This window comes from Sminthopsis crassicaudata, chromosome 2 (genome assembly GCF_048593235.1).
Source record: "Sminthopsis crassicaudata isolate SCR6 chromosome 2, ASM4859323v1, whole genome shotgun sequence".
Taxonomy (NCBI): Eukaryota; Metazoa; Chordata; class Mammalia; order Dasyuromorphia; family Dasyuridae; genus Sminthopsis; species Sminthopsis crassicaudata.
In genome coordinates, this window is record NC_133618.1 from 280,454,453 (window position 1) to 280,474,914 (window position 20,462).

At 30.4% G+C, this 20,462-nt stretch overlaps 1 protein-coding gene across 4 annotated transcripts in view; it reads right to left on the bottom strand.

Annotated features, from left to right (window-relative positions):
* Positions 1-20,462, bottom strand: part of SCFD1 (sec1 family domain containing 1) — a 117,582-nt gene that overhangs the window by 47,524 nt on the left and 49,596 nt on the right. For all 4 annotated transcript variants that reach the window (XM_074289583.1, XM_074289585.1, XM_074289586.1 and 1 more), the window contains 4 exons: positions 12,212-12,351; positions 9,585-9,675; positions 8,584-8,657; positions 4,335-4,416 (listed from right to left, as the gene is read on the bottom strand). In XM_074289583.1, the coding sequence (XP_074145684.1) occupies positions 4,335-4,416; positions 8,584-8,657; positions 9,585-9,675; positions 12,212-12,351 (387 nt within the window). The remainder of the gene's footprint in view (positions 1-4,334; positions 4,417-8,583; positions 8,658-9,584; positions 9,676-12,211; positions 12,352-20,462) is intronic.

The window sequence follows — 20,462 nt, forward strand, 5'->3', positions numbered from 1 at the left end:
TTATGGATCCTCTGAAATCTCTTGAGGGGTCCTTAAGAAGATGGAGGCCCCTACTTGAAACAGTAGTTCATTTCAAAAAGTTATATGGAGTTTCTATACCAAGATAAGGTCGAAATGGGTTGATGATTTAGACATAAAAGATGATACTATTAGCAAATTAGAAAAGCAAGGAATAGTCTACCTGCCAGATCTTTGGAAAAGGGAGGAATTTATGTCCAAAGAAGAATTAGAGAACATTATGAAATCAAAATAGATAATTTTTATTACATTAAATCAAAAAGGTTTGGCAAAAGCAAAACCAATATAACCAAGATTAGAAAAGATGCAGAAAGCTGGAAACAAATTTTAAAGCCAGTTCTGATAAAGGCCTCATTTCTAAAGCACATAGAGAACTAACTTAAATGTATAAGAATACCAATTGATAGTCAAAGGATATGAACAATTTTTAGGTGAAAAAATTAATGCATTTCTAGTCATATGAAAAATTGCTCTAAATCATTACTGATAAGAGAAATGCAAATTAAGACAACTCTGAGATACTACTGAAGTACAACTTCTGAGGTACCTCTCAGATTAGTTAAGATAAAAGGTAAAGATAATAATAAAGATGTGGGACACTACTGCATTGTTGGTGAGTTATAGAGTGATAAACATTGTGGAGGATATTTCAGAACTATGCCCCAAAGTGTAATAAAATGGCATACCCTTTGATCCAACAGTGTCTCTACTGGGCCTGTATCCCGAAGAGATCATAAAGGAGGGAAAGGGACCCACATGTGCAAAAATGTTTGTAGCAGCCCTTTTTGTAGTGACAAGAAACTAGAAACTGAGGGAAGGCTCATCATTTGGAGAATGGCTGAATAAGTAATGGTAAATAGATGTTATGGAATATTATTGTTCTATAAGAAATGATGAACAGGCTGATTTCAGAAAAGCCTGGAAAGACTTTCATGAACTGATGCTGAGTGAAGTAAGCAGAACTAAGAGAATATTGTTCACACCAACAAGAAGATTATGTGATGATAAATTGTGATAGATGAGGCTCTTTTCAACAACTCAAAGCAATTCCAATATAATTGGAATGGAAAATGCCATCCAAACCCAGAGAGAACTATGGAGATTAAATATCAATTGAACCAGTGTTTGTTTGTTTGTTTGTTTATTTTCCCCTTGTATTTTTTTCTTCTTTGGTCTGATTTTCCTTGCATAACATGACTAATATGGAAATATGTTTCAAAGAATTGCACATATTTAACCTCTACCAGATTGTTTGCAGTCTTGGGCAAGGGAGAGATAAGGGAGGGAGGGAGAAAAACTTGGAACACAAAGTCCTACAAATATGAATGTTGAAAATTATCTTTACATGTATTTGGAGAAATAAAAAACTACTGAAAATTTAAAAAATTTGACACATTCATATCCAATTCAGTAGATCATTCTCCAAATGTACCTGTTTTTGAATGACACCATATTGATTGTATCAAGTACCAGAAAATCAAGAGCCTCCCAGTAAATTGAGATGTACTATCAACAAAGTTTTGCACAAAAGTTGTAGCATAAAGATTACCATCAGTTATTCAAAAGAAAAAACACGAAAAAGGAAAAAAGAAAAAAGGAAATAAAAAGTGGGCAGTTATGCTAGGTATAACTGATAGAAAACCAGTATATCCTATTGTTATGTCCTCAAGGAAGGGCCTTGGCATGCTGAATCAACCCCACTGAGGACTTACAGGAAAACAGACAAGAATCAAACAGAATTAGAAGGTATGGCTAGATGGACTGTAAACTATAGCATTAAAAATAATCTCCATGAAAATAAAGCTCTAACAAGGGGTAATTAATTGCTGAGGTTGGGTTATAACTTTTCAGAAATACTAGTTAACTGCTTTTCAAATATTTTGGTTGAATACAGTCTAACCAAAAAAAAAAAATGTTTTTAATAGTATATTTTCATTTTAAGGATTAAGAAATTAATGAAAATGTAATCAGGATGTAGTCATTCCTTGAAAGGACATTCTATGTTCCCTGAGCAAACCTAGTCCTATATAGTTTGGTTTCTCTTTTTAAAGAGGTGTCTGGGTATTTTAAGCAGTTTTCCAAACAGGAAAATTTCTGAATATAGAATATATTTGGCTTCTTTAATAAATCCAACCAGGGAATATGTTCTCTTATTAGGGTATACAAAATCTTTTTTGTATCCCAAATATTTTTTAAAAAATTACTATGATGACACTCAGTTTTGTAAATCAAATTCCTGCCAACTAAACATGACTTGTTCTGCAGGATCCCGATTAGATTAGGTATAACTAAAAACTGAATTCTTAAACTTTGAGATAAATGACACAACAACGAAGAAGATCAGTTTATTTGTTTATCTGAGTCTAAACAATCTTACAGGTTATCAATTGATGTTAGTGCAAACTGATTCTAAGTGATATGACATTTAAAAGCAAGAACTAACCACAAAGATTTTCACAAATATTGTGCCTCTTCTGCTCCTTAACACATTTATTGTTTAGATCAATTCTTAAACCATATTATTAAAAATGAATTAATATAAACTTGTATAAGCTTTATAGCTGAATTTATATAGGAAGAATGAGACATCTTTTTCTGAACAGGCTATTCTGGACCATACAATCTTACTTTATGGTACAAACTGGTTTGGCCATACAAAATATTTGAGTGATCATTAAGTTGTATGTTCCGAGAATAGTAAACAAAAACTACAGTTAAAAAACTTAACACTGATTAAAATACTCTTAAAAGATAATGTGAAAGACATTTGAATTCAGCAATTTTCATAAACAATTACAAATGAATATTAAATAATATCTATGAAGATCTAAACCAAGTCTGCACTTCAGCTATTCTGGGATATAAAATGGCATATTCTTCATTTTAAAAAAGAAGTAATATATTTTTGCTTCATGATTTGGACCTGTAGTGACAATTTGTGTCGCTAGACAGTTCTTCCAATGATTTTATTTCATCTTATTAGCTACACCATTTCCATATCATACATTGAATCAAAACCCTCCTACATTGTATGGTGATAATATAAAAGGAAAAACAATACACATATCAAAAATTACTGTACAGAATTCAATGGAATGAACAAAAGAAAGAATTGGACTATTGACTTGCTAGTAAATAATATGAACAAAAATTTCATTGCATGTCATGTATTAGTGATACATATTTACTGTTTCTTGATCCATGTTCTCTTTAATCTACTAAACCCATTAAATATTTATTTACAAAGTAGTTTCAGGTTTTTCAAAACTTCTGGAAATAATGCATTGAACTTGTTAAGCAATTTTCTAAGCATCCCCTTGGAATCACATTTAATATTATAAGGTAAACTGGGATTACCAAAGAAAACTTCTAGAAGAATACTATTATGCCAGTGATTAAGCTCACTGAATTTAAGCTTCATGACCAAAGAAAAATAAACCTGTGGGGTACTGAAGATTTGACGTATGACAAATTGAAATAAAGTAACCACGAACAACATATGCAAAAATTGTAAGAATTTACTAACTTAAAAATCTATCTGAACAACATGTATACAACAGAAATTAAGCATTGCTAGATGAATATAATTTTTATTAAAGCTTTTTAATTTTCAAAAGATATACATATATAATTTTTCAATATTAACCTTGCAAAACCCTGTGTTCCAATCCCCTCCCACTTCTCCCCATTCCCTCTCCTATATAGCAAATAATCAATATATGTTATTAGTAAAAATAGGTCAAGATCAATGTATACATAAATATCTATACAATTAGATAAATACCATTAGCATAAAATCACTGGGAGAACTGTTTATTACATAAAACATCACTATAAGTCCAAATCATGGGGCAAAAATATATTAATCCTTTTTAAAATGCAAAAAGTGTTATTTTATCTCTCATTATAGCTGAAATGCAAGACTTGGTTTAGGTCTTCATCGACATTGTTAAATAATCAGCTGTGATTATTTATGAAAATCATTAAATTCTTTTAAGTCAAATGTCTTTCAGTTTATCTTTTAAAATATTTTAATCATTTCAATTAATTTTTTAATTGTACTTTTTGTTTATTGTTCCCAAAACATCAGCTTAATGATCAATCAATATTTGGTATGGCCAAACCAGAGTGTGTGGTCTGATTCCTTTGCAATTGAAGAACTCAAAGTCAAGAACAATACTCATAAAATGAATATCTTAGATTCTACTGTAGGAAAGGAGGTCTAAAATTATATCACTGGTAGAGTTCTGCAGTTTATCATTATTGGAATAATGTGTGTGCATATAATGCAGACTTACAGAACAAGAAAGGCTTACCTTGATGTGTTCTAAAACAGCAGTGGCAACATTAGTGTGAAGATCAATGAGCCTCTTCTTTTCAAGAAGTTCTGGGAGAGAGCTAAAGGAGTAAAGGAATCTGGAAATTATTTCTCATGTTTCCAATAAAATAATGCATCACAATCAACATTATATTTGAGCTTTTCTTCCAGTGGAATTCAGAACAGTAAAATAGCACAAAATAGCAGTTTAATGTTTACTAGTAGCTACTTTCCATCTCTAAATATGAAAATTGTCAATCTTTAATTAAAAAACAACCTAGCCTGAAATATCAGCATTTCCAGCACCTCAGCTTTTGCCTCTCAAAATGAAAGATTTTAATCCAAACAAGACACTAAATATATATACAGTTTTTTTGAGAAACGTTTTAACCTGAAAATTAAATAACAAGACCCATTTCAATATGCTAAGAACAGAAAAAGAGGATTACGTATCAAATTATGAATTATTGTATATGCCTTTAAAAATGTATATTAAAAAAAAGAGAATCAAAACCCACTTGTTGATGTTCCACTTCTGAAATTGTTTTTGCCTTCTGTGTATTTTGTAAAAAATTTCTTTTGACATTCTTTTTATTTCCTTTTCTTTTGCAATATGGTCATTACAAATATACATATACTTATCTCTATGCAACCCCAGTTTTTTGTTTTTAAAAAATGTTTATCTTTTAGGGCGCTTTTATTTACAGATGTGTGTAGATATGTACATATACACATATAAACACACAAATAGTTTTAAAAGTGCTACAGTATCCTTGTTTAAAGCCCTTAACTTAACCTTTATCTATAAATGATCAAATTAAAAGGAAATATATCTAAATATAAAATATTTCTGAGGCTAAGAAAATAAAACAAAATTCTTTAATTTTTTCTTATCAAAGAAATGATGATATAACAATGTGAGTTTTCTAATAGTATAAGGTAATAAAACTAATCTAAACCTAATTTCTGCAAAATTGTTTTCCAATTGTCCCAGTTTTTGCCATAGTAGATAGGGTGCTTGGGTTTACTGAATAATATATAAGCATATATTCTTTACTTTTAGATCCTTTATTCTTAATCTGCCCTGATAATTAACTTTTTTACATTTTTAAAAAGTATTAAACAGTATGATAATACAGCGCGAATTTAGTACTTGTAGGCCCTTTTTCTTCTACTCTTTTTTTCCCTTTATTTTCCTTGAGATTCTTGACCTTTTATTTTTTCCTTTGAAATTCTTATTCATTAAAATAAATATTGTTATTATTTTGTGTGCTTAATTAATATTTGTTAACATCTTTCCTTCTTTTTGTCTAGTTCTACAAAGTAGCCCTCTAGTAATCTGATCAAAATGGCATGAGAATTGTAAATTAATTTAGCTACTATCAACATTTTATTAGCTTGGCCCAGGTAGGACCAATTCATCTCTCTAATTACTTAATTTTTTTTTTTATATCTGTATAAAGTGACTTTCAGTTTTATTTATGTAATTTCTATGTGTATTTTGGTATGTAGACTTCCAGATACTTTTATAAAATCAATAATCATTCTTAATGGACTGTCCTGTTTTTTTTTTTACTCTTTTCCTATCAGGTTTTATTGGAATATATGAAGAAACAAATTATTCAAATTATTTCTGTGGGTTTAGTTTATAGTTTGCTATGCTCCTGAAATTGTTTTTAGTCTTTTTAGTTCTCTCTGTAAACAATCATCTAAAAAAACCACAGATGTGTTTCTTTTTTACCTCTGCTTATTACCTCAATTTCTTTATCTTGTTTTACTTCAATACTTAGAATTTTTAGAATTCCATCAAATAATACTTATGACAATGGAAATCCTTCATTTACCCTAGATTGTAAGGATAAAGAAAGGCATTTATGATTTCTTCATTATATATGATGCTAGGTCTTAATATTAAAAATGTATTTATAATATTAAGGTTTGTTTATGCTATTGTTTTTAAAATAAAATGGTATTATAGTTTGTCAAAAGCTTTTTGTATTTCTATTAATATACTATTTCATTTTTTGCTATTAACATAATATCCTATTTATAATTTTACTAATATTGAGACAATTTTCATTGTTGGAATAAATATAACTTGATAGTAATGATAATCTTTAAAATGTTGCTATGGTTTCTGTACCTTATGGAATATTTTTGAAATTAATTTTAATTGGAAAGATTAGTCTATAATTTCCTGATTTTAGTTCTCTTCATCAGCACTATATTTTTCTCAATGAAGGAGTTGTATGATACTCAAGCTGTCTACTTTTGTAGCCAATATAAATGAATAATTTCTGAGATACAAGCTTAAAGAATTTTTCTTTCCAGTTTCTTTTGTAGATTATTCGATTTCTTTTCCTGAAACTGGATTTTTAAAATTCCCTACTTCTTGTTCTGTTAGCCTAAGTATATTTTTATAAATATTCATCCATTTCATTCATCAGTTTTGCCAAAATATGCCTGGGTAAAGTTTTTAATAATTTACTCTCCTATTAACTATTTCTTCTATTTTCTTTTTAAGTATATTAATTTTATTTTCAAATTAATTAATGGTATTTCTATCTTTTTTTTTTTAAAGTTCCTTGTTATACTTATCAAATTAAATTTTTAGAAAATTTCAATTCTTGTACATGTTTAACCTATTTTGCTTGCTATCTTAAGGAGGGAGGAGAGAGAGGAAATTTAGAACACAAGATTTTGCAAAGGTGAATATTGAGAAATATCTTTGCATGTATTTGGAAAAATAAATATTTTTAAGATTTTTTAAAAAATCAATTCTGATGATTTAAGAGTATTTAACACATACTGTCTCACAATTCTCTTTTGAAGATTGCAATATAATTTATATAAACCCATTTATAAATGTTAAATATCATTGTATAAATGCCACTTGTTTTTATATTATTATGTTTAAGAGCATCGTCTCTGTGGGTATACCCTTCACTGCTCTAGACTGAGCCATTCTACATCTTAGAAGTTCTTGAATGCTGTTATGAACCAAAAGACGAACATCTGACAGCTAGTCTTCTCAGAACTTAACCTGACACTTAAAACAAATCATGTCATAGAATTGCATATATTCAGTGATATAATGGACTTCAAATGTCATCTGACACTGTTTCTATTGCAGTTCATCTACTACATATATTATTAATTCCACTACATTCATCTGCTAGTAGAGCCTACTAGTTCTTGTATTCCTCTGGCATAACAGTCAAGAAATCATAAACACTTCTGAAGTATAATGAGGCATCCAAGGCAGGCTATTTTCTCCTACAGGCTATCTGTTATTCTGAATAATTAGAATGCTATCATCATCATCATCATTATTTTTTATAATTTTTACTGTTTCATTATATGAGAAATACCCTCCCAAAAGTACACTTTTGGTCTTGCTGTTGAGACAAAGAACTAAAACCCAAGGTATAATAGTTTTAATTAGGAAGAGATATTGAAAGTCAAATTATTGGCCTAAACATTAAGAGAGCAGGCTTAATTGGTGTTTTCCATAAGGTCATATAACCTAAAAAGGGAAAAGAAGTAAGAAAAAAGAACCAAGCATAAACCAAACACAGTTTAAAATTTTGCTTATGATTTGCTCTGCCTTGTTATTTTTTATCTTTGGCACTATTATTTAAAGAGTAACCTTGGCAGAGAGTAAAGATATTTTGGGGAATAAAGAATCTAATACATATAGGTAACATAAAAATGAGAAGAAAGACTTTTTCAGCAGAAAATATTGCTAAAAGTATATTTCCAGTTAAACAGAAAGATAATTAAGAAAAGAAGTCCATGGATAAAATTTTGGAAAAAATCAGATTTTTGATGATAAACAAGAGAATATATAAATTTTCAACTTGGGTGGCACCTTCATTAAAAAAATGTGCTGAGATTAAAAAAAATTAACACATAAATGCAGAAAACAACACTCTTAGACATAATAATATAAAAACAAGTGGCATTTATACAATATTATACCATATTTAACATTTATAAATGGGCTTATAAAAATTATATTACAATCTTCAAAAGAGCACTATAAGAGTCAATTAAGGGAATAAAATCAACTTGAAAATGTACCTAAAAAACTCTTTAAAGTTAGATATAATGTTTGTTTTTTATCATCAAAGATGACAAAATTAGAAGTATTATTGGAAGCAACTATTATTGGAAGTACTACTATCCATTATTGTAACTTTTTTTCAAATTGAATTAAATGAATATAGAATTTGTCACCCACTTACCTAACAGCTGACGTTAGTTTGGCTGTATTGTCAGAAAGCATACTTATAGCTCCTTCATCTTCTCCTTCTAATCCCTATAAAAGGATACAAAACCATAATATTAACCAACAAATCCCAACAACTACATACCCAATTTCTAAGATAATTTATTTAATAGATCCCTCAAAATAGTAGATTTGGCCCCAAACCCCCACCCTCCAATAAATGCTATGTTTTGTAGTGGATAGAGTGCTCTACCTGGAATCAGGAAGACCTGAGTTCAAATCCAGCCTCAGACACTTATTAGCTGTGTGACCCTGGGCAAGTCACTTAATCAATGTCTGCCTCAGTTTCCTCATCTGTAAAATGATGATAATAAAAGCACCTACCTCTTAGGGTTGCTGTGAGGATTAAATGAAATATTTGCATAAAGTATTCTGTAAACCTTAAAGCATTATATTATTATAACTAGTCTTAAAGCTATTATTATTGTTATTAATTTTAATGACTACTGTCAAACTTTTTCTCTGAGAAAAAAAAAATCATCCTATAGCACAATTTATAGTAATTATAATTTATAATATATTGTCCAAGTGAAGTAAGGTTTCAGTTTCACTGAACAATTTGTTATCTTCCATTTAGAAAAAACTTATTAACCAAACCAATTTGGAACAATACTAAAGGGTAAGATATCTGTTCTATTTTTGAGAAACAAAATGATAGATAACTAAAGTTATCCAAATAGACATAAAAGATTACTTTTGTATATAGTCCTTAAAATTTACAATGTTTCTTACTACATTTATAGTGTGGGGTAGGCAATATTAGAATTACTAGGCTTTTTTTTTTTTTTTTTTTTAAACTAAAATCAAAAATGATGCCAAGCAAAGTGAAATGACTTGCCTAAACCAAGTCTCAGGTGGTGATTATTTACTGTGGCCACACTGAAAGAGCTCATGTAAACATAAAAAAAAAACATTTCTTTTGTTAGAAGCGTTTTAAGTATTCTCATATAAACTTACCATAATGCTTTTAAGCCGCTTTACTTCATCTTCCTGGGCTCTATAGGATTCTAATTCTTGCTGAACAGATTCTGCAACTTCTGGGAAAGGACTAAAACAATATTACACATGATAAACTAATGAAATAAAACATTACTAATATTCTTATTCCTATTTAATTTAGTAAGATGACAAACTAATATATTAGATTTATATATAATGTATTATATTTTTATATCAAGGGAGGAGGTTATACTATTTTTCTAAGTTATATGTATATAAATACATGTTATTTAAATATTCAAATATGTCAAATACAAGAGATTATTTGCAAATAAGATTATGCTAAGCTAATCATACATAGTAATCATACTATTTCAATATAGATTAAAATTTATAATTTTATTACTTTTTGTTAACCATTACATTTTCTTTTGACTTAGTATTCTAAGAAAGCAAGAAATAAAAAACAGAAATAAAATGAGAGAAAAACAGTAGATGATAGAACAAGACAAATCTATTGAAAGAACTCCTTCAGGAGTACAAGAAACATTATATGTAAAAAAGAACTTATGAAATTATACACCTGGCATTCTCACCAATATGACACACAGTGTCAAAGGTTTTGAGCAATTAAATTATGAGTTTAAAAGCAATGTTAAAATTACTCAGAAAAAAAAGAAATCTTTTACAACCATACATTCATAACACCTTTAGATATTATTGATATGCATCAATTTTTCTCTACAGATGAAATTTGTCTCCCATCTGGTACCCTCTCCTACATCAAAGCTCTTTAAACTTTTTCTACTTTTTATACAGCCCCAGGTATATATAACTATATAAAATAGACATAGAAATCAAACATTACTGATAATAAACCATAAAGAAATTTATATTAAAACAATTCTGTTACACATATAATTTTATCATTTATTAAAGAGAGTAAATTTGCATATAAATGAAATGGATGTGCTTGTTTAAATTTTTTCATAAAGAATTAAACCTCAATAAAATATTTGATACCTTTTTACTATTGCCAAAATATTTACCACCCCAACACATTCAATTATGTGACCCTATGTGGGGTGGTGAGCCACAGTTTAAGAAGCTTTGCTCTACATCAGTAACTATAATTTAATGGTGTGCTATAAAAACTGAAAAGCACAAGAGATCCCATTCCTAAAAAAATCTAGGTTACATATGGGGACTGTAGCACAACACTATCAAAATTCATCTGAACTATGAAATGTAAAATTATGTAAATTACTTCCCTAGTAAAATTTGATTCTCTTAAATTACAAGCTATATCTTTCTTGTTTATAGGGAAGAAAATGTATTAAAATATTTTGAAATAATTTGATTTTTAAAATGAAACTGATAAAGAACTTAACCATTCAAGCACATCACAGATTTAACATCATTCTAATTGAAATTAGAAGTTGGGGAAAATTTATGTATAATAACACATTTAGAAAATATAATATGTTTCATTCTACCATATTATATAAGAACAGAGAAAATATTCAAGAGGGAAAGGTAGTACAGAAAACTGTGCTTCTCCTCTCACATAAATGTAAATCAAATCAGAGGCACAAAAATAGGAAAATCAAATGCTATGTAAGACATAACTTTATAATTGGTAAGAAATCCTACATCCCAAAGCAAAATATGTTTCTGATATTACTATTAAACAGCAAAGTTTCCAAAGTGAAAAAAAAAAAGATCTTTTTTTTCCACTAAAAGAATAATTTTTTTTGTTCCTTAAAAAAAAATCATAAAACAGTTTTGCCAGAAGTAATTATTGAAGAGGATACTTTATGTTATAGTTACTACATAATGGAATGGAAATAGAACTGAATTTGAATAACATCAAGGTTCAAACCCCAGTTTTGTTATTTATAATCTGAATGACTTTAGGAGTTAATCTCCTTAATTTGTTAAATAAGGTGATTAGGTCCAACTAGATGATGCTTAAAATTGCTTTCAGTTCTAAATATATGTATCTTCAATTTCCAGCCTGAATTTCAAGGTGTACTCTTAACCTAATATACATATATGCTACCCCCCCCATTACTATCAAGTTTCAAGCTCTCTCTTATTTACTCTTCTCACCACTTTTTAAGTGGTTTGATAGCCTGACAGTTTGAAGAACTGCTGCAATTAGTGGGGGGAGAAAAAGGAGGGGGGAACTGACAAGTTTTGGTATAAAATCTCACTTCTAATACTTATCAGTGTGATTTTGGGTTAGTCATTTATTTAATTGCTCTGGATTACAGGTTTTTCATTTATAAAATGAGGAAGGTAGATGTGCAAAGTTCAATTCAGATATAAATCTATAGGTGAGAAAAAGATGGCACTGGAAAAGCATCATTTTTCAACAAATATTTTTGAAGGGGTTAGTTTCCAAATTTAAAGGATTTTAGAAAAAGATGGTAAACACATCTATATTTAATGTGATGATAATGATTTTACAGAAATGAGATCAAAAGACTAGAAATCAGAAACAAAGAAAAATGTAACTATAAAGAAAAAAAAATCTTATTACCCTTTTAACTTTGTAACACCAGGATCTTTTCATAATATTTTAAGGGATGACTCATCAAAGCATCTATCACCTTTGTTATCTGATTATTTGTCTTACTTACCTGCCTTTATGTTTTTGCCAAAACTTATCAACTGCAGTTAAATCATATGACTTCTTGTTTTTTCTCTTTGGTCTAGCACCAGCTGGAGAATTTTCTACCGCTGAAGATTCTTCCAGATTAACTCGATTTAGGTGAAAATCCTGGAAAATTGAAATCTTGATTTAAAAAACTGTTATCTGAGCATGCAAATCATAAAATATGTTATCATTTTCCACATAATACAGTAATATTCTCGATTATCTAGCATGGTTGAAGGTATTGGTCTATACTTGGTTATAGTTTAACCTGCAGAATGCTCAACTTTTTTTTTCAAATCCTATTTGATCTGTGTTCTTAACACATTATTTCCTATTTCTCTTAATGATAATAAATCTGGTAAGTTTTTTCTTGATTATTCAGAATTAATTAATATGAGCAATTATTATGTTGCATTATCAACAGATGCAATGCATAATAAATGGATACAAAAGTCTCAGCAAAAATAGGAAAAGGGTAATGGGAAAGCACATCCAAATTATGCTGATATACCCAGATCATATTCCATAAGCATGATGTCACACATCATACTTTTTATTATTGTGTAATTATGTAACATTTTTGCAATATGCTTTCTTGAAGAGATCCCAATTATCAGATTTTCTTGTTTTGTGCTTTTCTCAGAGTGTCCTTGAAGAATGCTCATAATCTCTTGATTATTATGTCTGCCTTTATGTATAGTCATTCCTAAAAATCAAAAGTTTTAGAAAGTTTTTTCCTGTTCTCATCAATTCCAGTGAAGAAAGGATTTAATTCTTGTTAGCAGGGAAAAGAGTAGGCCTTATAAGTGATATTTGCCATTCAAATTAATGAGATTCTTTATTGTAAAGGGTTCTAAATTATTATTACTTTTTTTTTTTTTTTTAAAGCTGGGTTGGTTGAGAAAATATGCCTAAAATGGAAAGAATAACCTGAGGCAGAAATAGAATAGATCTTTACGACTAATATTACAAAGAATGGAATATATTTTTCATTATTGTTCAATTCATTGATACTGAGTGCTTGTAATGTTCAAGGTACTGTATTACAAGAAAGAGATACAAATAGAAAAACAGTCTCTACTTAAGGAGCATGCATTCACTTTCACTAGAGGGTGTCCACATGCCAAAGATTTGTATAAATGTCACAGTTTTAGATTATGACAGCAGCTATCTAATTTATTTTCTACTGAAAAAATACATCACAGTAAGTTGTAAAGCAGCCTTTGCTTAAAGATATCTAATCTAACAACCACCTTAACCATATTCCACTTTAGAATGCTTCTCTAATAATTAGGAATTTTTTTCCCTTACTATTAAGCCAAAATAAGCTTCTCTGAAACTTCTAGCTATTGCTCTTAATTCAATACTCTAGGCCCCCAAAGAGCAAGTCCAATTCCTTTTACATGTTTCAAATACTGAAAGGGAACGCTACCCCTCCCTTAAGTCTTTTATTCTTCATGCTAAATATTCCCAATTAACAGGCCTCCATATGAATGGACTTAAGGCCCATTACCATCCTGGTTGCCCTTCTTTCTGAACATGCTGAAGCTTACAAAAGTCCTTCCTAACCATGGTCCTCAGATCAGGGCATAATACTCCAAATAGATATTGACCAAGGCACAATTTTTAAGTATGTCTGAAAAGGAATATTCAGAGACACCCCTTTAACACTTTCTGTCTACTCTCTATCCCTGCCATCGTGTTGACAGAATGGTACAAACCTTTCAGAATAATTTCTTTTATCTACATTTCTCAATGAAGAAAGTGCTATCTTTCCATTATAGGTTAGCAAAACTAAACTTATAATTTCCCCTCCCTCTTCCCCTCAACTATCTCATGTTCCAAATATAAGAGGTTGCATCCTTTAATAAGATTACTATTTGGATAAAACAAACTGAAACTTCTAAAAATTCAATTAAGTAGTTTATAATAAAATACCAAGTTTATGATAAAAATAAATGCTATTTCAAATGTAAAAATAAAAAATATAGTGACATGGCTCATTCCAAATAAATCCTTTAAAAAAAAAATCAAGGGTATACCTTTTCTGATTTACATTACAAGAAAACTTCCAAACTATATAGTAAATACAAGCCTTTAAGAAAAATTATTTTTAAAAGGACAAAACATGTTGGATACCTAAGATACAAAATAAAGAGTGAATTGTTACCTGTCATTTGCATATTAAGGCAGAAAAGGTAATATTGAAATTATAGAATTGGGAACATTTTGTACATCATCCCAAATATTGGAAAACAGAAACTTCACACACTTTATACGCTAACAGAAATGTTTTTTAACAGGATGAAATACCTAAAATCCTTTCATATTATGAATCAAATTTTCCAGGCTTGTAGTAGACTGTGGGCATCAGTGCACCAAAGCACTGGCGCCACAAAATAAAGGTTGGCAGTTCACTAGGTACAAACAAATTACATTAAGAAGAGCTAAAAAGGCTGGATAGTTTCAGCTTTTTTCAATTTTTTGTTATTATTATTATTTATCATTTGCCAAACTCCCAAGATTACTCAATTCAGAAAAGAGAAAGAATATAACTTATTAAAATCCCCTCCAAGAAGATATACTATGGATTAAATTTTTTTCTGAGATTTATCACCAATCTCCTAGGGTAGTTTTAAGGACAAAATGAAAGATCTTGAAAATGCCACATAAATGCTTCCTAATATTATTATTTCTGTCATTAGAAGAAAATGTTTAGAAATGTACTTTCAATGGCTTTAAGTATACTTACTGAAAACAGATGGAAAACATGCTTTTAATGAACAAACTTTCATTCAATTAATAAAATTCTAATCATAAAAAGGAATATAATTAGAGAAACAAGCAGTTGGAAGGGAAATAAAAAATCCTTAAATTGTAGGGCCTGGGCACAAACATTTCCATTTTTGTGTGATGAACACATAACAAAGCTGAATGAACAGTTCTTAATACTCGTCAAGATGAATTAAAAGATGAAACTGGAGATCATTTAGACTAGAGGTATCAAACAATGTTTGAGCAAAATTAAGATGTAATTAGGCAATTTTAAAAAATAAAATATTACAAAATAAGAATGTTAATATGCAGTTGTTTAAGTCAATATGTAGCTCATGGGCATCCTTATGTAAAGAATAGTGTTTCTATTTGAGTTTGACAATACTGATATAAATATCATTAATAAATACTTTATGAAGTGTGTTCCTCTTAACAGCACTTTGAGGTAGGTAATGACAGTATTACTATCCCCATTTTACAGATTAAGAAAACTGAGACTCAAGAGATTAAGTGAAATGATCACAAAACTATGTCTAAGCCAGGCTGTCTGGTATTGTTAGACTATCTTTCTACTATATTAAGACTACCTTTTCCTTCAGAAATGCTGCCAAATCTGCCCTTATCAGTTTTCAGTGAAAGGCATTCTAAATCTCCAACCCTTTCAACTATTTCAAAAAACATGGGAATTTTATATAAGTATTTTTTTTCACATCTAACTTGAATCCTTTTGGTATAATTTCTATTTGGAAAGAATTTTTTGACATACCTTCTAAATCAGTCTTTTGAAAGGCACTATTAAGAATCTATCATTTATTTTTAGTCTTCTCTAACATAATCTTAATTCTTCTTGAAAATAGAACTATAGACCTTAGGGATTATATATGTGTATGTGTATAGTCTTCCTATCTTTCACCTGTTCAGATAAGAATGAAATCCACTGATACCTTCTCTCTCCCTTCCTCCATCTTTGTACAGAATTTTCTATTTACACTCCTTGATTTTGTGAAACAATATGCCCTAACCTGTCTATACTAAAACATCATAGTCCTTGTTTTAATAATGAAAATGTTGTAAATAACCAACTATTTCCTAATTATGTATTTCACATTAATACTCCTCAACAAATGAAGCATTATTTCTTTTTTTTTTAATTTAATTTTTTTTTTAATTCATTTTTCCAAATTATCCCCTCCCTCCCTACACTCCCTCCCCCCGATGGCAGGTAATCCCATACATTTTACATGTGTTACAATATAACCTAGATACAATATATGTGTGTAAATACCATTTTATTGTTGCACATTAATTATTAGCTTCCGAAGGTATAAGTAACCTGGGTAGATAGACAGTAGTGCTAACAATTTACATTCGCTTCCCAGTGTTCCTTCTCTGGGTATAGTTATTTCTGTCCATCATTGATCAACTGGAAGTGAGTTGGATCTTCTTTATGTTGAAGATTTTCACTTCCATCAGAATACATCCCCATACAGTATTGTTGTTGAAGTGTATAGTGATCTTCTGGTTCTGCTCATTTCACTCAGAAACAGTTGATTTAAGTCTCTCCAAGCCTCTCTGTATTCCTCCTACTGGTCATTTCTTACAGAGCAATAATATTCCATAACCTTCATATACCACAATTTACCCAACCATTCTCCAATTGATGGACATCCATTCAACTTCCAGTTTCTAGCTACAACAAAAAGAGCTGCTACAAACATTTTGGCACATACAGGTCCCTTTCCACTCTTTAGTATTTCTTTGGGATATAATCCCAATAACAGCAATGCTGGGTCAAAGGATATGCACAGTTTGACAACCTTTTGGGCATAGTTCCAAATTGCTCTCCAGAATGGCTGGATTCTTTCACCACTCCACCAACAATGTATCAGTGTCCCAGTTTTCCCACATCCCCTCCAACATTCATCATTATTAGTTCCTGTCATTTTAGCCAATCTGACAGGTATATAGTGGTATCTCAGAGTTGTCTTAATTTGCATTTCTCTGATCAGTAGTGATTTGGAACACTCTTTCATATAAGTGGAAATAATTTCAATTTCATCATCTGAGAATTGTCTGTTCATATCCCTTGACCATTTATCAATTGGAGAATGGTTTGGTTTCCTATAAATCAGGGTCAGTTCTCTATATATTTTGGAAATGAGACCTTTGTCAGAACCTTTCCTTTTAAAAATATTTTCCCAATTTGTTACTTCCCTTCTAATCTTGTTTGCATTAGTATTGTTTGTACAGAAACTTTTTAGTTTGATGTAATCAAAATCTTCTATTTTGTGATCAATAATGATCTCTAATTCTCCTCTGGTCATAAATTCCTTCCTCCTCCACAGGTCTGAGAGGTAGACTATTCTCTGTTCCTCTAATGTATTTATAATCTCATTCTTTATGCCTAAATCATGGACCCATTTTGATCTTATCTTGGTATATGGTGTTAAGTGTGGGTCCATATCTAATTTCTGCCATACCAATTTCCAGTTTTCCCAACAGTTTCTTCCGAATAATGAATTTTTGTCCCTAATGTTGGTATCTTTGGGTTTGTCAAAGATTAGATTGCTATAGATGTACCCTTTTTTGTCCTTTGTATCTAATCTGTTCCACTGATCAACCGTTCTATTTCTTAGCCAGTACCAAATGGTTTTGGTGACTGCTGCTATATAATATAGCTTTAGATCAGGTACACTTAGACCACCTTCCTCTGACTTTTTTTTCATTAGTTCCCTTGCAATTCTTGACCTTTTATTCTTCCATATGAATTTTGTTGTTATTTTTTCTAGGTCATTAAAATAGTTTCTTGGGAGTCTGATTGGTATAGCACTAAATAGATTAGTTTGGGGAGTATTGTCATCTTTATTATATTGAAGCATTATTTCTTAAAGAGTTTTACTTCTTACTGGAGACATCATTTTAAATAAAGTAATTCTTTCAAGTCTTCAAGACCAGATCCTTCCTGGATGCCTGTAAGATTCTCCCCAATACTGAAACTTTAGATTTCTGAAAATTTCTCAATAGGTTAAAAGTTATATTAAGTGTTCTTTAAATAGAATTAGGGGGAAAGACCCTTGCTTTTTTCTTTTGTAATTCCTTTGCATCTGGTTCTCCTTTTCTGAAACTGTATTTTCTAAGCTTTTTGGTGTTAAGCTTGGCTATTTTATATTTTTAAAGTTAATCCTTTACCTCATCTGTGTTCTTGCTTTTGGCAGCATATTCTGGTACATAGCAGGTTCTGATAATTCTTTTTATTTCCTCCCTCCACCCAAATTATATTTAGGAGTAAAGCAAAGAAGCCCTGCCTCCACTATTTTTTATATAGCTCTAGGAACCAGAAAACAAGAGAAGGAAACTAAAGGCATAGAACCAAAACTATTCCTATTTGGTGATATGATTGGGTTCTTTTTTTATATTGATTTTACCGATTTTTCTTTTTCTCTTTTTTTGAAAAAAATTCTTAGTTATAATAAATATCTCTCAGGGAGGAAAAAAGGGGAAAATACACATAATAGAAAACAAGATAGATCAATCTGAAGGGAGAGGAGGCACAAAGGAAGAGTTTCAGGAGAACTAATGAAACACTTGGAATATGAAAAGGAGAGTGTAATGTGAGAGGAAAAGCAAAGAGGCTAATGTTGCTGGACTGATGAAAATATGCATGTGTGTATGTGTGATAGGAGTGGGGCATATAGTTCAGTAAAGGAGGACTGGAAAATAGTCATAGTATAAGTTAATATAGTACTTCAAAAACCTAAAGATTTCATAGTTGATCCTGGAAACAAGAGGGAACCATTAGAGTTGATTGAACAAGGGAATGACAGAGTAAGAATTTTAAAAAGTAAATTGGGTTAACTTTAGTCTACCTCACATTTCTCTGAAAAAAAAAATTATACACACACACACACACACACACACACACACACACACACACACACACACACACACACACACACATATATATATATAAAATCCTTGTGACAAGACAAAAAAAAGTAAAGTTTCAGCAGAAAAGATTCATAATATTTCAGTGGCAGTAATCGCAAATGCAGATGAAAAAGCTGATTAATGCTTGAACATATCACTATCTCTGTACCAACCTAAAAGATCATTTAAACAAAAACTTTTCCTTGAGACAACATGATGTATTAACTGACAATCAATCACATGAAATATAAAAATATTTACTTTACAAATCTCTTTTAACTACTAGAAAAAATTTTGAACAGAAGTAACTTTTTTAGATCAGTTCATTATTTGTAGTAACCATATTATTAGCTATATAGATGACAAAAAGATTGATAGTTAAGTTGAAATTTTACTCATCTGACCCACACATTCATTCCCCCAGTTTTAGAATTCTAAAGGCAAGATGTAAAAGTATAATTTATATAACTCTCATACATTCTTTTTATGCTAAAAGATAAGGTTTTCAAAATATGTATGTACTCAAGCCCCAGTAGAGTCCTTACAGGAAACTGGTGGCTCCCTCTTACCTCTAGGATCAAATACAATCTATTTGGTATTTAAAGCCCTTCAGTGTGGCTCCAACCTGCTTTTGTAGAAGAATTTGTTCTCTCATTTTACATACTCTGTAGACTACAGTAAATAGCTTATTTTCCTTATACAACATTCCATAGACACCCCTCTCCCTTTTGTCCCTACACCTCCCACCCCTGTCTGTGTGACTTTGCAAGGCTGTCCCCATGTCTGGAAGGCGCTCCTACCTCATGGCACCTCATAGTATCCCTAGTCTCTTTCAAAACTCAGCTCATGAATGCTTCTGTTCCATTCTGCCTTTGTAGTGATATAGAGGTCCTTTTAGCTGTCTTTGGTACTGATTTTGAAGAAAGAATGGCTGCCACTTTGTTGAATGTAAGTTACTTATGCAGAATTCAAAGTGATAAGAGAATCCATCTGGAATGTAATAAGTCAGCCAGAAAACACATCTGTCATTGACCTTCACATGAATATACTATAAGCAGAAGAGTAAAATCTTTTAGCTTGTGAAGAACAGTAAGATTTGGTGAAAATATTAAAATACTATGTGTAGGGTAAAATCAGGAAATAAGATTTCCTTTTCGCAAGCCAAATGTATACTTTGGGTATACCAGATTAAATTATGCTCCTTACTTCAAAGACTTACAAGGAAAAGTGAAAAAGGCACAGATTAAAAAACAGATGATTTGATGGGAGAGACTCCATCCGCACAGCAGACATTCTCACTGCATCTGCATTTTTGCCTAACAAATTCACTACAGTGAATGCTATTAATTTAATTGCAAGGAAGTCCCAAAGGAGTGTGGGCCGCTGGAAGATCCAACTATAGGGGTTTTCTCTTATCATTGTGTACTATTATACAAGCTAGGTGGATATTATACCCTTGAGGTTTTTTCCTTAATCAATATGAAATTTTAGAAAATTCAAACTATATATGTACGTATGAATGGATATTAATT